Source organism: Aquarana catesbeiana, linkage group LG12, assembly GCF_042186555.1.
Source record: "Aquarana catesbeiana isolate 2022-GZ linkage group LG12, ASM4218655v1, whole genome shotgun sequence".
Classification (NCBI taxonomy): domain Eukaryota; kingdom Metazoa; phylum Chordata; class Amphibia; order Anura; family Ranidae; genus Aquarana; species Aquarana catesbeiana.
In genome coordinates this window covers 101,123,809-101,145,562 of record NC_133335.1, presented here as the reverse complement: position 1 = coordinate 101,145,562, position 21,754 = coordinate 101,123,809, and the positions used below count along the sequence as shown (strand labels likewise).

At 42.0% G+C, this 21,754-nt stretch overlaps 1 protein-coding gene across 1 annotated transcript in view; it reads left to right on the top strand.

Moving 5' to 3' along the window:
- UQCC1 (ubiquinol-cytochrome c reductase complex assembly factor 1) overlaps window positions 1-21,754 on the top strand; it is a 373,374-nt gene that overhangs the window by 323,185 nt on the left and 28,435 nt on the right. Inside the window, exon 9 of the mRNA XM_073608229.1 lies at window positions 7,386-7,499. Within this exon, the coding sequence (XP_073464330.1) occupies window positions 7,386-7,499 (114 nt within the window). The remainder of the gene's footprint in view (window positions 1-7,385; window positions 7,500-21,754) is intronic.

The following is a 21,754-nucleotide window of genomic DNA, read 5'->3' as shown; positions in this document are numbered from 1 at the left end:
AAGAGGAGGGCAGCAGCAAAGCTTGCGAGGATCAGGTGACATTTAAAGTCCTCTGTGGCTGTGCAGGCATGAGCAGACAACTAAACACCGAGGAGACCAGAGTCCCCACAATGGAAACTGACCATGAATATGAATGGCAAGGATATACTTGCTTGTACAGGAGGAATCCCGGAAAAGCTTGTTAGGAAAAGTGGGGAAGGAGAGAGACACGGCCAAGCGGTCTCTCTCATGCGATATCTCCCTGTCAGTATAAGTTGTGCAAATGACACCATTTATCATCTCTCTGCCCCGCAGGCATCTGACGTAGCCGGCGGGGCGTGGACGTATTTGCGGCGCCACTGTGCATGTCCAAAACTCAAGCGGCAGATGTGACCTCACACGTGAAAGCGTCTGGTCACTATCCACCATCTTAGAAGATCCACATTTGCCAGGCTAACTTAGGGGACGGTCGGTCAGGAGTCCACTCCACCCTCGAGTAATGGGCAAATGGGCTCTCCAGGTGTGACAAGAGAGCAAGCTAGTAACTCCCATTCAAAACGTTGGAATAGGGAGAGTGGGCAAGTTCAAAGTTGGCGCCTAAGGGCCCAAGCGAAACAAAAGATGATTGGTTAGACACTGTTGCTGCAGGTGCTCGGGCATCCATAAGGTTGCAGGTCTCTCCACATACCAAATTGCTCCAATAATGAGTGAAACATAGCGGTCAATTCTCTGTTAATTAAAGTAAACAGCATCCAAACATGCGGAATGCATGGTCAGCTCCACATGTACACAAAATCACAGATAAATAAGCTGAACAGTGTTCCTATTCAAACAAAAAATGAAAATGAAGCAAAAGCAAATGAAAATCTGTTCATTAGAGTATCCATTTTGCTTAAACAGAGAACTATAAATTACATCAGATATGGAGTGGGAACAATCCCACTCCCGCTCACACATTCAATCAAATTGTCCAAATGCACTGGAGTCGAAAAGATGGGAGAGGGGTGTAGAGAAACCATACTTTAAATTTAATTATTACATTTATAAAAAAATCCCATCTTAGAAAGGGGCTACAGTAATAAATGTCTCAAAAGGGCCTACAACCGAGCAAAAAACCAAGGTAGGGAACGGGCTTATTCATGGGTATAAAGCCAGCAAACACCAGAGTGGGGTAGGATTAATCACTCGTTATTCGGGGCAACAAAAACAGATTAGAAATACCATGCAAAAATATTGGTATTGTTTGCTTGCCGACCCAATTGTATCAAAATATGTTAAAACCTACCCGAAAATAACCTTTAGGAGATCTAGGTCCCTAAAAGACAATTTGGTCCACAGTCACCATCATCCCACAAAAATAGATCTGAATGCATGCACGGGAACCTTCCCCTGCGGTAAATGTAATTTTTGCACGTGAGATTACGCTACCCGATGAATGCATCTTCAGACCACGCTTCCTCGCCAGTTGTCAATCGGTGGGGGTGGTTTATATCATGATGTGTGACTGCGGGGCATACTACGTGGGGGAAAACCAAAAGACCATTCTTTCATTGCATTCGTGATCATGTCAGACTGGCCTCCAAATCCAAAATGGAAACTCCCATTAGCCGTCACATGGGTCTTTTTCATGCATTCAATTTGTCCAAAATGCGATTTTTTTGCTCTGGAATACTTACCAAAAAATGATAGAGGGGGTAACAACGGCAAATTATTGTTACAACGAGAAGCTCGTTGGACTCATAATTTATCGGCTCTCAAGCTGCCTGGACTGAATGATGCATTCAAATTCAAGCCTTTTTTATAAATGTAATAATCAAATTTAAAGTATGGTTTCTCTACACCCCTCTCCCATATTTTCGACTCCAGTGCATTTGGACAATTTGAATGTGTGAGCGGGAGTGGGATTATTTTTATACTGTTCCCACTCCATATCTGATGTAATTTACAGTTCTCTGTTTAAGCAAAATGGATACTCTAATGAACAGATTTTCATTTGCTTTTGCTAAATTTTCATTTTTTGTTTGAAGGGGAACACTGTGCAGCTTATTTATCTGTGATTTTGTGTACATGTGAAGCTGACCATGCATACCGCATGTTTGGATGCTGTTTATTTTAATTGAGAATTGATCGTTATGTTTCATTGTTTATTGGAGCAATTTGGTTTGTGGAGAGACCTGCAACCTGAGCACCTGGAGCAACAGTGTCTAACCAATCATCTTTTGTTTCGCTTGGGCCCTTAGGCGCCGACTTTGAGCTTGCCCACTCTCCCTATTCCAATGCTTTGAAAGGGAGTTACTAACTTGCTCCCTTGTCACACCTGGAGAGCCCATTTGCCCGTTACGTTGCAGGGCGGAGTGGACTCCTGTCCGACCGTCCCCTACGTTGGCCTGGCAAATGTGGATCTTCTAAGATGACGGATAGTGACCAGACACTTTTACGTGTGAGGTCACATCCGCCGCTTGAGTTTTGGACATGTGCAGTGGCGCCGCAAGTACGTCCACGCCCCGCCGGCTACGTCAGAGGCCGGCGGGATGAAGAGAAGATAAATGGTGTCATTTGCACACCTTATACTGACAGGGATATATCGCATGAGAGAGACCGCTTGGCCGTGTTTTTCTCCTTCCCCTCTTTTCCTAGCAATCAGTGGCGGAACTACCGCCATAGCGATCCACGCGGGCACTATGGGGCCCACAGCCAAGTAGGGCCCGGTAAGTCGGCGTGCAAGTGACTGCGGTGCGGTGGGTGAGCCGCTGAGCTGCTCGGCACTTGCACAGTCACACTGACTGTGCGAGCGGACGCAGCTGGGCGGCATGACGGGCAGGTGAGAGAGCGGATGGGAACCTGCCAGCTGGGAGGCTCGGTGGGTGGACTGGCCAATCAGTGGGTGGCAGAGCAGAGAGATGACATCATCTCTCACCGCCCGCCCTGCATCCCGGCAGTTCTGCCCTCACTCACTGTGCAGGCAGCAGAGAGATTACATCATTTCTCTGCTGCCTGACTCAGACTGGGACACAGGAAGTGACAATCCCCATTCCCCACCTTAGCAGGAAAATGACAATCCGCAACTTGTGGCAAGTGACAATCCGCAACTTGTGGCAAGTGATGTGGCAAGTGGACAATCTGCAATGTGTGGCAGGTGACGTGGCAAGTGGACAATCCGCAACGTGTGGCAGATGACGTGGTGAGTGGACAATCCGCAACTTGTGGCAGGTGACGTGGCAAGTGGACAATTCGCAATGTGTGGCAGGTGACGTGGCGAGTGACAATCTGCAATGTGTGACAAGTGGACAATCCGCAACGTGTGGCAGGTGACGATCTGCATCTGGTGATAGGCGACACGCAAGTGACACGCTCAGGGCTCCCACTGATTCTGCATTATGGTGAGTTGAACTATTTCATTTTCTATAACAATGTAATAATAGAAATAATGCGCTACAATCATCCTGACACATAACAACCATGGTGCCAGGATGATTGAAGCCTTAACGACAGCCATTTCCCAAATAAATTGCCACCAAAAAAACGTATTTTCTGGCAGTGCCCCTCCCGAGACTAGACTCTGGACCTGCCCCTGCAGTGAGGAGGAGGAATGCAAGTTTACTGTTAAGCCTCCCGGGCCCCTTGATTCCGGCCCTGTCCCGACACACGCAGCCTCATACAGCAGGAGCAGAGAACAGAGTGGGCGGGGCAGAACGCTTGAGCGCGCCTGTGAAAGGACATAGTTTTCATCACTGGGTCACTGTTCATCATTGCTGTCTTATTTCTCCCCTATTTGTCTTGTATTTACACATAAGTTTAATCAGAACAGAAATTGGTTAGAAGGCATGGAGGTCAGCAATGTGTGTCCTTCAGGGGCTGCATACAGTATACTGCATACTTTATTGTTTTAAATTAATATAAGCTGTTGCCTGGGTACTGTGTCACATGGGTGTGGTAATCTGTTGTTCCATGGCGTTAGTTCATTTTTTTTGTGGGGGGGGGGGGCTGTTTGCAGGGGGGGCCCATACAACATTTTGCTATGGGGCCCTGTGATTACTAGTTACGCCCCTGCTGGCAAGCTTTTCCGGGATTCCTCCTGTACAAGTATATCCCTGCCATTGGTATTCATGGTCAGTTTCCATTGTGGGGACTCTGGTCTCCTCGGTGTTTAGTTGTCTGCTCATGCCTGCACAGCCACAGAGGACTTTAAATGTCACCTGATCCTCGCAAGCTTTGCTGCTGCCTTCCCCTTTCTAACTAACCCTTGGATATCTGCCCCCACTGATTGGAAACATCTTATGTTTAAATTCATATTCATACAAAGATCATTATTAAAAAGGAAACACTTTTTCTTTTTTGCAGGATATTACAGGCTGTTTTCTCAGATAGTCAAACTTGACAGCGGGAGTGCTGCAGGTCTATCTCAGGGTTCAGCCAAGGTGCAGCAAATACTATCAGCTGTCCCTCTGTCAGATATCCTAATCAATAGATTACCCCCCTAATTTAGGGACGGAAGACCAAATTGGTTCTACTCCATTAATTACACTTAAGGTAAATCTTTGTCTCATTGTCCATCAATCAATATTTTTCTTCTGGTTCAATATATTTAGAACCAATACATTTTAAAACTTACATTTGAATTCTACTTTTCAGAAAATGTAGCCTCTCTTTGGTTGCAAAAGGTCTCCCCATTTTGTAAATCCAGGATCTAGGAATTAGAAGTTTATTTTTCATGAATAAAAGCATCCGGTAGGCATGCATCCTCAGCTCATTATTATTTTGTATAAAATGTGTTGATAGAATTGTTGTGATTTGTATAAACATTCACTGCTATTTTAAAGAAATTGTGTTTTAATAAAAAATTTAATTTTCTACTTGATTTATTGATACATTATTTTGGTACATTTTAAAAGTCCTGCTTGCCTTTCCTTGTTTACTTTATTAATTTAATGGGATGTGGTAACAGATATTGATCTCTCATTACCCAGCTCCTAGTTAGTATCAAATCGGGCAGACCCTTGTATTACAGTGCCTTGAAAAAGTATTCATACCTCTTTTAATTTTCCACATTTTGTCATGTTACAACCAAAAACGTAAATGTATTTTATTGGGATTTTGTTTGATAGACCAACACAAAGTGGCACATAATTGTGAAGTAGAAGGAAAAATGATAAATAGTTTTTAAACGTTTTTACAAATAAATATCTTAAAAGTGTGGTGTGCATTTGTATTCAGCCCCCTTTACTATGATACCCCTAACTAAAATTAAATGGAACCAATTGACTTCAAAAGTCACCTAATTGTTAAATAGTGTCCACCTGTATGTAATTTAATCTCAGTATAAATACAGCTGTTCTGTGAACCCCCTAGAGGTTTGTTAGAGAACCTTAGTGAACAAACAGCATCATAAAGGCCACGGAACACACCAGACAGGTCAGGGATAAAGTTGTGGAGAAGTTTAAAGCAGGGTTAGGTTATAAAAAAATATCCCAAGCTTTGAACATCTCACGGAGCACTGTTGAATCCATCATCTGAAAATGGAAAGAGAATGGTACAACTGAAAACCTACCAAGACATGACCGTCCTCCTAAACTGACAGGCAGGGCAAGGAGATCAATAATCAGAGAAGCAGCCTAGAGTCCCATGGTAACTCTGGTGGAGCTGCAGAGAGCCACAGCTCAGGTGGGAGAATCTGTCCACAGGACAACTATTAGTCGTGCACTCCACAAGTCTGGCCTTTATGGAAGAGGGGCAAGAAGAAAGCCATTCTTGAAAGAAATCCATAAGAAGTCCTGTTTGCAGTTTGCAAGAAGCCATGTGGGGGACACAGCAAACATGTGGAAGAAGGTGCTCTGTTCAGATGAGACCAAAATTTAACTTTTTGGCCTAAAAGCAAATGCTATGCTTGGTGGAAAACAAACACTGCACATCACCCTGAATACACCATCACCACTGTGAAACATGGTGGTGGCAGCATCATGTTGTGGTGATGCTTTTCTTCAGCAGGGACAGGGAAGCTGGTCAGAGTTGATGGGAAGATGGATGAAGCCAAATACAGGGCAATCTTAGAAGAAAACCTGTTATGCCCCGTACACATGGTCGGATTTTCCGATGGAAAATGTGTGCTAGGACCTTGTTGTCGGAAATTCCGACCGTGTGTAGGCTCCATCACACATTTTCCATCGGATTTTCCGACACACAAAGTTTGAGAGCAGGCTATAAAATTTTCCGAAAACAAAATCCGTTGTCGGAATTTTCGATCGTGTGTACACAAATCCGACGCACAAAGTGCCACGCATGCTCAGAATAAAGAGATGAAAGCTATTAGCTACTGCCTCGTTCATAGTCCCGACGTACGTGTTTTACGTCACCGCGTTCAGAATGATCGGATTTTCCGACAACTTTGTATGACCATGTGTATGCAAGACAAGTTTGAGCCAACATCCGTCGGAAAAAATCCTAGGATTTTGTTGTCGGAATGTCCGATCAATGTCCGACCGTGTGTACGGGGCATTAGAGTCTGCAAAAGACTTGAGACTTGGGCGGAGGTTCAGCTTCCAGCAGGACAATGACCCTAAACATACAGCCAGAACTACAACAGATTGTTTTAGATAAAAGCATATTCATGTGTTAGAATGGCCCAGTCAGTCCAGACCTAAATCATATTGAGAATCTGTGGCAAGACTTGAAAATTGCTGAAAGAGCTTGAGCTATTTTGCAAAGAAGAATGGGCAAAAATGTCACTCTCTAGATGTGCAAAGCTGGTAGAGACATCCCCAAAAAGACTTGCATCTGTAATTGCAGTGAAAGGTGGTTCTACAAAGTATTGACTCGGGGGCTGAATAGAAATGCACGCCACACTTTTCACATATTTATTTGTAAAAAATGTTGAAATACTTTTATCATTTTCCTTCCACTTCACAATTATGTGTTGTTCTATCACATAAAATCCCAATAAAATACATTTATGTTTTTGGTTGTAACGTGACAAAATGTGAAAAATTTCTAGGGGTATGAATACTTTTTCAAGGCACTGTAGTGATTGACAGGTGGAGATTGCTACATCATATGCATCATTGCTTTGATTGGCAGACTCCCAATAATACTATTTTAAAGGCCTTCATGCTGATTTTAAACCATGTAATATAACTAATCAAGAATTGTCTATCTGTCGATGCATTTATCTGTTATAATAATCACTGTGGAAATTATTTTTACAAGGCTTTGTCAAAATATTAGGCTTATGTTCAGTAACATGATTCACAGAGAAGCTAATCAAAATTTTTTTTTTATATAGCTGACTGTACTGAACTGGTAATAAACTAATTTGTGATTGCTGCAGCAGTTGATCTTGGCATCATGTCATTAGATAAAGCTGGATCTTTTATACTGACTGCCATGGCATCACTTTTCATTTTCTTTTGTAGGGAATTATATCCGATGATCGTGTTCTGTCTGCTGCTCTTTGGCGTAATCTTTTTAATATGCGTTGTGATGATCCTCGTCAGTTAGAGCTGATGGTCGAATATGTGCGCAAACAGGTAAATATCTCTGCCTCCACATGATATAAAGCTTGATTTATTTTGACCATGTTTGTTCACTTTAACGAAACAGGGATACTGTGATAAATTATATATTGCACAGTCACAAGAGTAGAACCACAACACAGAGGTGCCTTTAAATGACAATCTACTTCCAACTATATGTCAGTGGTGATCAACTTGAAAATTTTATAGGGCCTCAAGTTCAGCCCTCTACACTTCCAGAGGGCTGCACAGTAGCAACTTGTTTCGGGTTTTAAGTAAAGTGCATTGAGCAAGGCAGCCTATTTAAAATGTATGGGTAATGCACTTCAGTTTCTGAAAATGTGATCCTTCTGTATTTTTTTTACTACAACACACACTAAAGAGAAAGTAGGAGTAAAATAAGCCCCATAATTGGGTTGTTTTCATCACCCACATTTTGGTGTAGAGGAAACTCCTTTTAACCACTTCCCGACTGGTGCACGACGATGTACATCGGCAGAATGGCACGGCTGGACAAATGGGCGTACCCTTTGAATTTGCCGACGTGCCACTGCTCACGCTCTCCGTGAGGCGATCGCAGGTATCCCCGCGGCGATCGAGTCGGCAGGACCCGCGACCCGACTCACAAAGCTCCCGGCCGGCGGCGCGCACCAGCCGGGAGCTCCATGAGTCGGGTCGCGGGTTCTGCGGACTCGATCGCAGCGGGGATACCCGCGATCGCCTCACGGAGAGGACTAACGGGGAGATGCTAATGTAAAAAAGCATCTCCCCGTTCTGCCTAGTGACAGTGTCGCTGATCTCTGCTCTCTGTGAGCGGGAGCAGAGATCAATGACGTGTCACACGTAGCCACACCCCCCCACAGTTAGTAATACTCCGCAGGACATACTTAACCCCACCCTAGCCCCCTAGTGGTTAACCCCATTCACTGCCAGTGTCATTTTTCACAGGAATCAGTGCATTTGTATAGCACTGATTGCTGTATAAATGACAGTGTGTTTAACCTGAGGTGGGATCTGGATTTGCACTTACATTAACCACTTGACGACCGCCTCACGCCGATTTACGTCGGCAAGGTGGCACGGACAGGCAAAATCACGTATATATACGTGATTTGCCTTCCGCGGGTGGGGGGTCCGATCGGACCCCCCCCCGGTGCCCGAGGCGGTCGTCTTTGGTCCCCCGGCGATCGGAGGTGAGGGGGAGGCCATCCGTTCGTGGCCCCCCCCTCGCGATCGCCGCCGGCCAATCAGATAACTTCCTTTGCTGCTGTATGCTAAACAGCAGCAAAGGAAATGATGTCATCTCTCCTCGGCTCGGTATTCCGTTGCAGCGCCGAGGAGAGAAGACATCACTGTGAGTGCACTAACACTACACACACAGTAGAACATGCCAGGCACACAAAACACCCCGATCCCCCCCCCCAATCACCCCCCCCCCCCTCCCTGTCACAAACTGACACCAGCAGTTTTTTTTTTTTTTTGTTTTTTTTTTTTCTGATTACTGCATTGGTGTCAGTTTGTGACAGTTACAGTGTTGGGACAGTGAATATTACCCCCCTTTAGGTCTAGGGTACCCCCCTAACCCCCCCTAATAAAGTTTTAACCCCTTGATCACCCCCTGTCACCAGTGTCGCTAAGCGATCATTTTTCTGATCGCTGTATTAGTGTCGCTGGTGATGCTAGTTAGTGAGGTAAATATTTAGGTTCGCCGTCAGCGTTTTATAGCGACAGGGACCCCCATATACTGTCTAATAAATGTTTTAACCCCTTGATGGCCCCCTAGTTAACCCTTTCACCACTGATCACCGTATAACTGTTACGGGTGACGCTGGTTAGTTTGTTACTTTTTTTAGTGTGAGGGCACCCGCCGTTTATTACCGAATAAAGGTTTAGCCCCCTGATCGCCCGGCGGTGATATGCGTCGCCCCAGGCAGCGTCAGATTAGCGCCAGTACCGCTAACACCCACGCACGCAGCATACGCCTCCCTTAGTGGTATAGTATCTGATCGGATCAATATCTGATCCGATCAGATCTATACTAGCGTCCCCAGCAGTTTAGGGTTCCCAAAAACACAGTATTAGCGGGATCAGCCCAGATACCTGCTAGCACCTGCGTTTTGCCCCTCCGCCCGGCCCAGCTCAGCCCACCCAAGTGCAGTATCGATCGATCACTGTCACTTACAAAACACTAAACGCATAACTGCAGCGTTCGCAGAGTCAGGCCTGATCCCTGCGATCGCTAACAGTTTTTTTGGTAGTATTTTGGTGAACTGGCAAGCACCAGCCCCAAGCAGCGTCAGATTAGCGCCAGTACCGCTAACACCCACGCATGCAGCATACGCCTCCCTTAGTGGTATAGTATCTGAACGGATCAATATCTGATCCGATCAGATCTATACTAGCGTCCCCAGCAGTTTAGGGTTCCCAAAAACGCAGTGTTAGCGGGATCAGCCCAGATACCTGCTAGCACCTGCGTTTTGCCCCTCCGCCCGGCCCAGCCCAGCCCACCCAAGTGCAGTATCGATCGATCACTGACACTTACAAAACACTAAATGCATAACTGCAGCGTTCGCAGAGTCAGGCCTGATCCCTGCGATCGCTAACAGTTTTTTTGGTAGTATTTTGGTGAACTGGCAAGCACCAGCCCCAAGCAGCGTCAGATTAGCGCCAGTACCGCTAACACCCACGCATGCAGCATACGCCTCCCTTAGTGGTATAGTATCTGAACGGATCAATATCTGATCCGATCAGATCTATACTAGCGTCCCCAGCAGTTTAGGGTTCCCAAAAACGCAGTGTTAGCGGGATCAGCCCAGATACCTGCTAGCACCTGCATTTTGCCCCTCCGCCCGGCCCAGCCCACCCAAGTGCAGTATCGATCGATCACTGTCACTTACAAAACACTAAACTAAACTGCAGCATTCGCAGAGTCAGGCCTGATCCCTGCGATCGCTAACAGTTTTTTTGGTAGCGTTTTGGTGAACTGGCAAGCACCAGCGGCCTAGTACACCCCGGTCGTAGTCAAACCAGCACTGCAGTAACACTTGGTGACGTGGCGAGTCCCATAAGTGCAGTTCAAGCTGGTGAGGTGGCAAGCACAAGTAGTGTCCCGCTGCCACCAAGAAGACAAACACAGGCCCGTCGTGCCCATAGTGCCCTTCCTGCTGCATTCGCCAATCCTAATTGGGAACCCACCACTTCTGCAGCGCCCGTACTTCCCCCATTCACATCCCCAACCAAATGCAGTCGGCTGCATGAGAGGCATTTTCTTTATGTCCTTCCGAGTACCCCTACCCAACGCCCCCCAAAAAAGATGTTGTGTCTGCAGCAAGCGCGGATATAGGCGTGACACCCGCTATTATTGTCCCTCCTGTCCTGACAATCCTGGTCTTTGCATTGGTGAATGTTTTGAACGCTACCATTCACTAGTTGAGTATTAGCGTAGGGTACAGCATTGCACAGACTAGGCACACTTTCACCGGGTCTCCCAAGATGCCATCGCATTTTGAGAGACCCGAACCTGGAACCGGTTACCGTTATAAAAGTTAGTTACAAAAAAAGTGTAAAAAAAAAAAAAAAAAATATATAAAATAAAAAAAAATAGTTGTCGTTTTATTGTTCTCTCTCTCTCTATTCTCTCTCTCTTGTTCTGCTCTTTTTTACTGTATTCTATTCTGCAATGTTTTATTGTTATTATGTTTTATCATGTTTGTTTTTCAGGTATGTAATTATTTATACTTTACCGTTTACTGTGCTTTATTGTTAACCATTTTTTTGTCTTCAGGTACGCCATTCACGACTTTGAATGGTTATACCAGAATGATGCCTGCAGGTTTAGGTATCATCTTGGTATCATTCTTTTCAGCCAGCGGTCGGCTTTCATGTAAAAGCAATCCTAGCGGCTAATTAGCCTCTAGACTGCTTTTACAAGCCGTTGGAGGGAATGCCCCCCCCCCCACCATCTTCCGTGTTTTTCTCTGGCTCTCCTGTCTCAACAGGGAACCTGAGAATGCAGCCGGTGATTCAGCCAGCTGACCATAGAGCTGATCAGAGACCAGAGTGGCTCCAAACATCTCTATGGCCTAAGAAACCAGAAGCTACGAGCATTTTATGACTTAGATTTCGCCAGATGTAAATAGCGCCATTGGGGAAGCATTTTATCACACCGATCTTGGTGTCATCAGATGCTTTGAGGGCAGAGGAGAGATCTAGGGTCTAATAGACCCCAATTTTTTCAAAAAAGAGTACCTGTCACTACCTATTGCTATCATAGGGGATATTTACATTCCCCGAGATAACAATAAAAATGATTTAAAAAAAAAAAAATGAAAGGAACAGTTTAAAAATAAGATAAAAAAGCAAAAAAATAATAAAGAAAAAAAAAAAAAAAAAGCACCCCTGTCGCCCCCTGCTCTCGCGCTAAGGCGAACGCAAGCGGCGGTCTGTCGTCAAACGTAAACAGCAATTGCACCATGCATGTGAGGTATCGCCGCGAAGGTCAGATCGAGGGCAGTAATTTTTGCAGTAGACCTCCTCTGTAAATCTAATATGGTAACCTGTAAAGGCTTTTAAAGGCTTTTAAAAATGTATTTATTTTGTTGCCACTGCACGTTTGTGCGCAATTTTAAAGCATGTCATGTTTGGTATCCATGTACTCGGCCTAAGATCATCTTTTTTATTTCATCAAACATTTGGGCAATATAGTGTGTTTTAGTGCATTAAAATTTAAAAAAGTGTGTTTTTTCCCCAAAAAATGCGTTTGAAAAATCGCTGCGCAAATACTGTGTGAAAAAAAAAAAATGAAACACCCACCATTTAAATCTGTAGGGCATTTGCTTTAAAAAAATATATAATGTTTGGGGGTTCAAAGTAATTTTTTTGGAAAAAAAAATATCTTTTTCATGTAAACAAAAAGTGTCAGAAAGGGCTTTGTCTTCAAGTGGTTAGAAGAGTGAGTGATGTGTGACATAAGCTTCTAAATGTTGTGCATAAAATGCCAGGACAGTTCAAAACCCCCCCAAATGACCCCATTTTGGAAAGTAGACACCCCAAGCTATTTGCTGAGAGGCATGTCGAGTCCATGGAATATTTTATATTGCGACACAAGTTGCGGGAAAGAGACAAATTTTTTTTTTTTTTTTTTTGCACAAAGTTGTCACTAAATGATATATTGCTCAAACATGCCATGGGAATATGTGAAATTACACCCCAAAATACATTCTGCTGCTTCTCCTGAGTACGGGGATACCACATGTGTGAGACTTTTTGGGAGCCTAGCCGCGTACGGGACCCTGAAAACCAAGCACCGCCTTCAGGCTTTCTAAGGGCGTGAATTTTTGATTTCACTCTTCACTGCCTATCACAGTTTCGGAGGTCATGGAAAGCCCAGGTGGCACAAATCCCCCCCAAATGACCCAATTTTGGAAAGTAGACACCCCAAGCTATTTGCTGAGAGGTATAGTGAGTATTTTGCAGACCTCACTTTTTGTCACAAAGTTTTGAAAATTGAAAAAAGAAAAAAAAAAAAGTTTTTTCTTGTCTTTCTTCATTTTCAAAAACAAATGAGAGCTGCAAAATACTCACCATGCCTCTCAGCAAATAGCTTGGGGTGTCTACTTTCCAAAATGGGGTCATTTGGGGGGGTTTTGTGCCACCTGGGCATTCCATGGCCTCCGAAACTGTGATAGGCAGTGAAGAGTGAAATCAAAAATTTTCACCCTTAGAAATCCTGAAGGCGGTGCTTGGTTTTCGGGGCCCCGTACGCGGCTAGGCTCCCAAAAAGTCCCACACATGTGGTATCCCCATACTCAGGAGAAGCAGCTAAATGTATTTTGGGGTGCAATTCCACATATGCCCATGGCCTGTGTGAGCAATATATCATTTAGTGACAACTTTGTGCAAAAAAAAAAAAAAAAAAAGTGTCACTTTCCCGCAACTTGTGTCAAAATATAAAATATTCCATGGACTCAATATGCCTCTCAGCAAATAGCTTGGGGTGTCTACTTTCCAAAATGGGGTCATTTGGGGGGGTTTTGTGCCACCTGGGCATTCCATGGCCTCCGAAACTGTGATAGGCAGTGAAGAGTGAAATCAAAAATTTACACCCTTAGAAATCCTGAAGGCAGTGCTTGGTTTTCGGGGCCCCGTACGTGGCTAAGCTCCCAAAAAGTCCCACACATGTGGTATCCCCATACTCAGGAGAAGCAGCTAAATGTATTTTGGGGTGCAATTCCACATAGGCCCATGGCCTGTGTGAGCAATATATCATTTAGTGACAACTTTTTGTAAATATTTTTTTTTTTTTTGGTCATTATTCAATCACTTGGGACAAAAAAAATAAATATTCAATGGGTTCAACATGCCTCTCAGCAATTTCCTTGGGGTGTCTACTTTCCAAAATGGGGTCATTTGGGGGGGTTTTGTACTGCCCTGCCATTTTAGCACCTCAAGAAATGACATAGGCAGTCATAAACTAAAAGCTGTGTAAATTACAGAAAATGTACCCTAGTTTGTAGACGCTATAACTTTTGCGCAAACCAATAAATATATGCTTATTGACATTTTTTTTACCAAAGACATGTGGCCGAATACATTTTGGCCTAAATGTATGACTAAAATTTAGTTTATTGGATTTTTTTTATAACAAAAAGTAGAAAATATCATTTTTTTTCAAAATTTTCGGTCTTTTTCCGTTTATAGCGCAAAAAATAAAAACTGCAGAGGTGATCAAATACCATCAAAAGAAAGCTCTATTTGTGGGAAGAAAAGGACGCAAATTTCGTTTGGGTACAGCATTGCATGACCGCGCAATTAGCAGTTAAAGCGACGCAGTGCCAAATTGGAAAAAGACCTCTGGTCCTTAGGCAGCATAATGGTCCGGGGCTCAAGTGGTTAAGCATGCCTCTCCCGAGAGCCTCCTCTCTCTTTCTCTCTTTTCCTCCTCTGGTGTCTTTTTTCACATACCTGGATTATTATTTTTATTTTTTTAAAAACAAAGGGGAAAATACGCCCTGCTACAATTCTCCTATCTCGGCACTCATGAAATATTAGGTATATGAAGATTGAAATATAATAGACACCAGTGATCAAAACAGGTGTCAATAACCACAAATTGAGATATCTCTCAGCAGCCACTTAACACAAAACAAGCATATGTGAACAGATGTGTAAATAATCACTCTCAATGGGAAATACTAACACAACAAAGCGGCGCTATTCTCATTCACAAACTATGACTGGTAAATGAAATGTCTCTGTTGGAAATGCAAGGAGAAGGATTTCAGCAAAGACAAAGTATAGTAAAAAATTGGTATGGAGTCTCAAGCTGGATATAGCGGGTATGTCTAGCGGATTTGATGAGTGCACCATTCACCATCTGTTGTGTCACCACGTGCTGCACATGCCCCCGCAAGGGGTTCAAACTCACCAGAACCAGAGGGTTAATAGGCCTTAGATAGCATCCTTAATACGATCAAATATGATAAATATGTGGCGCTAACCTATCCTTGTGTACCAACTCCAAATACGGGAAAATCACAAAATGCTGCAAAAAATATATAAATATAACTTCCTCTTGCAAGTGCAGTGTGCATATATGATAGCAATACTCTATGATGACCAAATGAGGTCTAATTCAATATATAATTAATTTGCCATAAATCCAAAAAAAATATATAGTGCATCAAAATATTATATTAGGATTCCTCGTGCTCATAAACATACAAAATATATTAAAGTGCTCCGTGCAAAATGCAACTCCTGTTGCGATTATTAGAACAAAAATGAAAAAGTGACACAATGTGCAAAATTACCATAAAGTGCATATGTGCGACTGAAAATGCGACTAAGAATACAATATATAATTAATTTGCCATAAATCCAAACAAATATAGTGCATCAAAATATTATATTATAATTCCTCGTGCTCATAAACGTACAAAATATATTAAAGTGCTCCTTGCAAAATGCAACTCCTGTTGCGATTATTAGAACAAAAATTCAAAAGTGACACATTGTGCAAGATTACCATAAAGTGCATATGTGCGACTGAAGATGCGACTAAGAGCCCCGCATCCACATATAGGCAATACAGTACATCTAAAGTGACAGTTGTGCAATAAAGTCCACAAAGACGCTGTTTCATGCAATGCGACTCGTAATGTCCGCAAAGGAAAGTCTGTTGAAAAGTGCAAATACAGGTGACTTGTGATAAATTCTTCCATTTCTGTTCTGATGCGAGACAATTGTTTCCCCCAGCCTCTCACCTGCAGTGGCGGTCCCCAGTGGTCCGAATCAAGTGACAATGCACAGATGGATGGTGCTCTGTGGAGAGGATGGGTCTCCTAAGACGATCCCAATTCCCGGGAGGGTATCCATGGATCTGGCTCTCTGCAAACTTCACCGCCACTCACAATGGTCCCAGGGTGATGGTGAGGGAGAAAAGAATAACCTCCATAGTGTAATATTTCAAGTAGAGTTTATTACAACAAACCTAGCAACTTACATTCTAATACAAAGCGAGCAGTGTGGAAACAGAAAGCTTCCGGGTTCGGCCGTACCCAGGAAGCATCGGCACCTGGCTCCTCCTACGCTGACGCATTGCGTCACACCACGTGACTTTCTCAAAGGGATGAGGAGTCCGGTGCCTAGCAGCCAGTTTAAATCATCGCCGCTGTCATAGCAACAACCCAAACAAACAATGAATCCGAACCTCCGTGCATATTAAGCACGCTCGGTCGATGTTATTGATACTAAACAGTTTTTTCTATGAAGTAATTTAATACCTGATCGGTCAGATCTCATAGTTTCTCAGGACTAGTGTATTAGAAAATTAAAATGAAATAAAATAAAAGTCAGAAAATAAAATAAATATAGGTGTTTACTAAAACCAATACACCACCTACACCATCTAGTGGTGAATCAGAATACAACATCTTATCAAACTACATGTATCAAAGGAAAGGAAAAAACTGTTTGTGTCTTAGACACCACTCAATGGTACAGCTGCGATCAATGGTACAGCTGACAATCATACTTTTAGACTCACTGCTGACAACTGGTGGGCACATTCAAAGCAAAACCCAATGTTCACAAAGAACAAAATTAATCTGAATGTTTCACAAACTCATCTGTGCCATCTAAAATAAATATTATAATATAATCCAAATATTTAAAATCAGAGAGGAAAGGCACAATATGACTAGTAACTGACATATAATACCTAGTGGGGGTATTTTAAATCAAGATGGCAAGGCACAATCTAACTAGTAGTACCTAATGCGGATATTTGAAATCACAATATTATAATATAGGCAACTATTAAAATGTCTGAAAATAAAAATTTGTATTAAAATTTATTAGAAATTAGAAATAAAACAATTCAGGTCAAACTCTACGTTATGTCCTAGAGGCGATAAAGTCCGTAATTCGTGGATCCATCTTGATTCTGCTTGACTGATCTTAATGATTTTATTATCGCTCCTCCAGTGGGGTTTATACTTTTCTATTCCACAGACTCTCCATGATGAAGGGTCACTGTTATGATACTCTGCATACTGTTTTGATAGACTGCTTATCGAAGCTTTTTTTAATGTTGCGTACGTGCTCTTTTAATCTCATCCAAAGTGCTCTCTTTGTCCTGCCGACATATTGAATACGGCAGGGACACTCCAAAAGGTAGACAACTCCTTCACTCCTGCATGAGATAAAATCTTCTATCACATAATTTTGTGACGTAACAGTAGAACTAAAGCTTAATTTCCTCTTTTTATCTTCTTTCGTATGCCTGCAAGTATAACAATTTTTACATGGATAAAACCCCTTACCTTCAAAGAAGGAATTTTTTTTCTTTTTCTGGGGGGTCTAGAACATTTTTTGCCAAGCGGTCTCTTAAAGTAGGGGCTCTCCTATACACAAATTTCGGTTGGTTTGATAAAATAGTACCTAGATGTCGATCCGTTTTAATAATATCCCAATATCTTTTAATAATTTTTTCAATTTGCTTATATTGGATATTATAATCCATAATGATAGGTACATTGTCTTGTTGGATTAAATTTTTTTCCCCATCCTGTATTCATTTTTCTCTATCCAATAGTATGACGTCATTAATTTTTTCTTCAATGAATTTAGCATCGTGTCCCTTCCGGTCAAACCTCTCTCCGATCATTTTGGCTTGTTCAAGGAATGTTTCTTTCTTGGTACAGTTTCGCCTTAGTCTAACCAACTGACCCTTCGGTATGTTGTCTAACCACACCGAATGGTGACAGCTATCCAAAGGCAGATAGCTGTTCCTGTCTACCAATTTAAAATAAGTCTGGGTGCATAGCTTGGTTCCTTCTTTCTTTATTTGGAGATCTAAAAAGTTAATTTTCTCCTCACTGATTTCCCAAGTCAATTTTATATTTTTATTATTGGTATTGAGATTAAAACAAAAATCAATGAGGATTTCTCTATTTCCACTCCAGATTTATAAAAATATCATCAATAAAACGTTTAAAAAATGTCAGCTGGTGTGGTCGATTATTATAAAGTGCTTCCTCCTCCCATTCTGACATATATAGGTTAGCAACACTGGGCACATACTTTGCGCCCATCGCAATTCCACATATTTATTTATAATAATTATTATTATGCCAGAAATAGTTAGAGTCCAAGCTGTATTTAAGGCAATCTAGTATAAATCTTCTTTGCTTACATTTCAGACTACTCAGATTTCTTAAAGCCCAATATGATCGCTCCTAGGGTCCTCCAAGGCAAGTGGTCAAAAACACCAGCAGTATCCACATGTAGGAAAGAGACTCCACATAGTCCAATATCGTTTTGATAATTTATTTGAAAAGTTAATCAAACAAAATAAAATTAACAAATCTGTAGGCGCGGTGCCGTTCCATTGTTATCTCTGTAGCTCTTGATCGGTTGGAAATACAAGATGCCACTGGTAACTAATCCCGAGGACACAGGAGCAAAGTACAAGCTGGACAGATGATACTAGCTGGTCACAGCTGAAGAGTACTTCCTCCTTCCGGTTTGGGAGGCTTCGGGCTTGGAGCGCACAGCGTCGTGACGTAGTTCCGCTTGCCGTGGGGTCCCGCCCTGACTAGTTTCGTCATCACGACTTTTTCGAAGAGCACGACTTCACGGCGCGACGATCAGTATTTATCATAAGGGCAGGAGGTGGAGATTAGTCTTTACTCCGCCCAAATGTATGCATATTTTAAAAGGTGTGGGTCTGATTGGCGGGTGCGTCCCTATCGCTAATGGAATAGTGTCTGTATTCCAACTGACCTTAAGTTACAGACCAAGCATACATCTAAATGTCATCACGATATTATTTGTGGTAACTCGCTGCAGTGAAACTACAACAACAATCTGTCATTTCATTTAAAAAAACTGAAATGAATCTCATATCGAATATAGAATTAGCCCCCTTTCTCCCATCTATTCCATGGTGCAGCTTAGTAGGAGAAAGGATCACCTTTCATTATAACGATATTTAACATTGTGTACATATATAGAAATAAAAGGACATTTAATAGAAACAACATCTCATAAAAACTTATTATTATATAAAAAATAATAATAGCAAAAATAACAGTTCCAATGTGATCAGGATGGTAGTTCTGACCCCAATACCAGTCAAATTAACAAAATGTAACTTAATTATTTATTTATAAAGTCTCCCGAATGGAAACGAGAAGATTGGTGATGAATTCTACAGTAACCTTGTATGTCTTAAACATATAAAAATAAAAAGATAAAATCGACTATAATCTGTAGGGGAAAATTCCTGGATATAATTCAGCCAAAATTTATAATAAAAGGCTAAATAGCCAAACTCCCATGTAAACCTAAAAATCATTTATAAAACAATTTATATCGAGTTCTATGTTTAACCCTTTCGGGCTAAGAGTGTCAGTTAAAAAAATCCATTGAGTTTCTTTTTTTGATAATTCCCTTACGATATTTCCACCCCTCCATGATTGTTTAATGTGATCGAACCCCCAAAATAATAGGCCAGAAGGGTCTTGCTCGTGATGTTGTTTGAAATGCAGGGATACATTGTGGTCCTTATAACCAATAGAGATGTTATGCACATGTTCTGCGATTCTGATTCTTAAGAGGCGCTTAGTGTGCCCTATATACATTAATTCGCAAGGACAACGTAAGGCATAAACTACATGGGATGTATTACATGTAATAAAGTGCTTGATTGCGAATTCCCTGTTGTTAGAAGTTGAGGTAAACTTTTCTATTTTCCTCATAGGTCTAGTCACCTCTCTACAGGCTTTACATTTCCGACATGCAAAAAAAACATTTTGATCCCAAAAAGTTGGATTCCTACTAGGGGGATCAATGATTTTTTTGACTATAACGTCTCCAAAACTTGGAGCCTTGCGATAAATGAACTTGGGTTTGTCTGGTAGAACTCTTGACGGAGATCTATCCAGACAAAGGACTTGACAATGTTTGTGGAATATATTCTCCACCTTCCTAAATTGTGAATGGAAGGGAGATATGAAACTCCATTCATGATCTAGGTTTCTTTCCGTGATCGGTGCATCCCTTAAACAATGTTCCCGAGGAAGAGCTCTGATATCCTCAATGATAGGGTCTAAATGTTGAGATTTGTATCCCTTTTCCACAAACCTGTTTTTTAGTACCATAACTTGTTGGTCGAAATCCTCGAGCACCGAACAATTTCTCCTGACCCTCATTATTTGGCCCTTAGGCACATTTCTCAGCCAAAGTGGATGATGGCCACTATGTACTGGGAGAAAGCTGTTTCTATCGGTGGGTTTGAAAAACACTTTAGTTTGTATTGTGTCATCTACTCTAAAGATGTTGACATCCAGGAAGTGTATTTGTTCAGTACTCCATTGGCTCATGAGTCTAATGTTATGAGTATTGTCATTTAGATGATCCATATAATCTTTAAGTGTCGATTCTGAACCCACCCATATTAATAACAGGTCATCAATATATCGTTTGTAGTATAGGAGTTCTGGTCTCCTGTCTTGAAAAACTTCTTTATCCTCCCATTCACCCATAAAGAGGTTGGCTATACTGGGCGCAAATTTCGCGCCCATTGCAACCCCCCTCTTTTGGGTGAAGAAGTTATGGCCAAACCAGAAGTAGTTATGCGAGAGACAAAAGTCTAACGCATCTCTTAGAAAGATTTTTTGTCTCAAAGGAAGATCTTCCCTTTTGCTCAATGCCCAGTTAAGAGCTAACAGGGCATCTTCATGTTGAATGATAGTGTATAAACTGGTCACATCAGATGTGACCAGAAACACTTCATTCTTCCCTGTGAGATTAATTTCTTTTAATTCCTGTAATAGACTCTTAGTATCTTTCAAATAGGCTTTTTTGTGGTCACACTCTTTTGTAGGAATATGTCTAAATATTGACCCAATCTTGTAGTAACTGAATCTATCCCATTAACTATGGGTCAGGGTGGGGGATTGACTGGATCCTTATGGATTTTCGGAAGGGTATAGATGGTAGGTATACGACTACTGCTGGGGAAAAGAAATATTTTTTCTTTGTTCGTAAGGTCATATGACCGATAACCAAAATCAATCAAGGCCTTTAGTTCAGCTCTATACTGGGGTGTTGGATCCTTTTCTAACTTCTCGTATGTGTCCTTATCTGACAGCAATTCTGTCAGTTGAGTAGTGTAATAGTCTTTAGACATGATAACAACTCCCCTTCCCTTGTCAGCAGGTCTGATAATGATATCTTTCCTTGCTTCAAGTGACTCGATCCCTTCCTTAATGTATCTCGGGTTTACTTGCTTTTTTGGTTTTAACTGATCTAGATCTCGTAAGACAAGGCTTTTAAAAACCTCCAAATGGTGGGAACCATTATTGGGGGGATTGAATAAGGACTTGTTTTTTAAACCACTGTCAATCGCCAGTGCTGAGACTTCACTCATACTGACTGGATTTGAGTTTTTATTTAAGAAGTGTTTTTTAATGCTAAGCTTACGTATGTATTTATGTACATCTATATAAGCATCAAACTTAGTAAGGGGTCTTTTCAGACCACATTTCAGCCCCTGATGCAAGATGTTGGTTTCTTTGTGTGTCAGTGTTGTGTTACTGAGATTAAAGATACCTCTTATCTATTGTCTATTACAGGAATTCAAAGAAATTAATCTCACAGGGAAGAATGAAGTGTTTCTGGTCACATCTGATGTGACCAGTTTATACACTATCATTCAACATGAAGATGCCCTGTTAGCTCTTAACTGGGCATTGAGCAAAAGG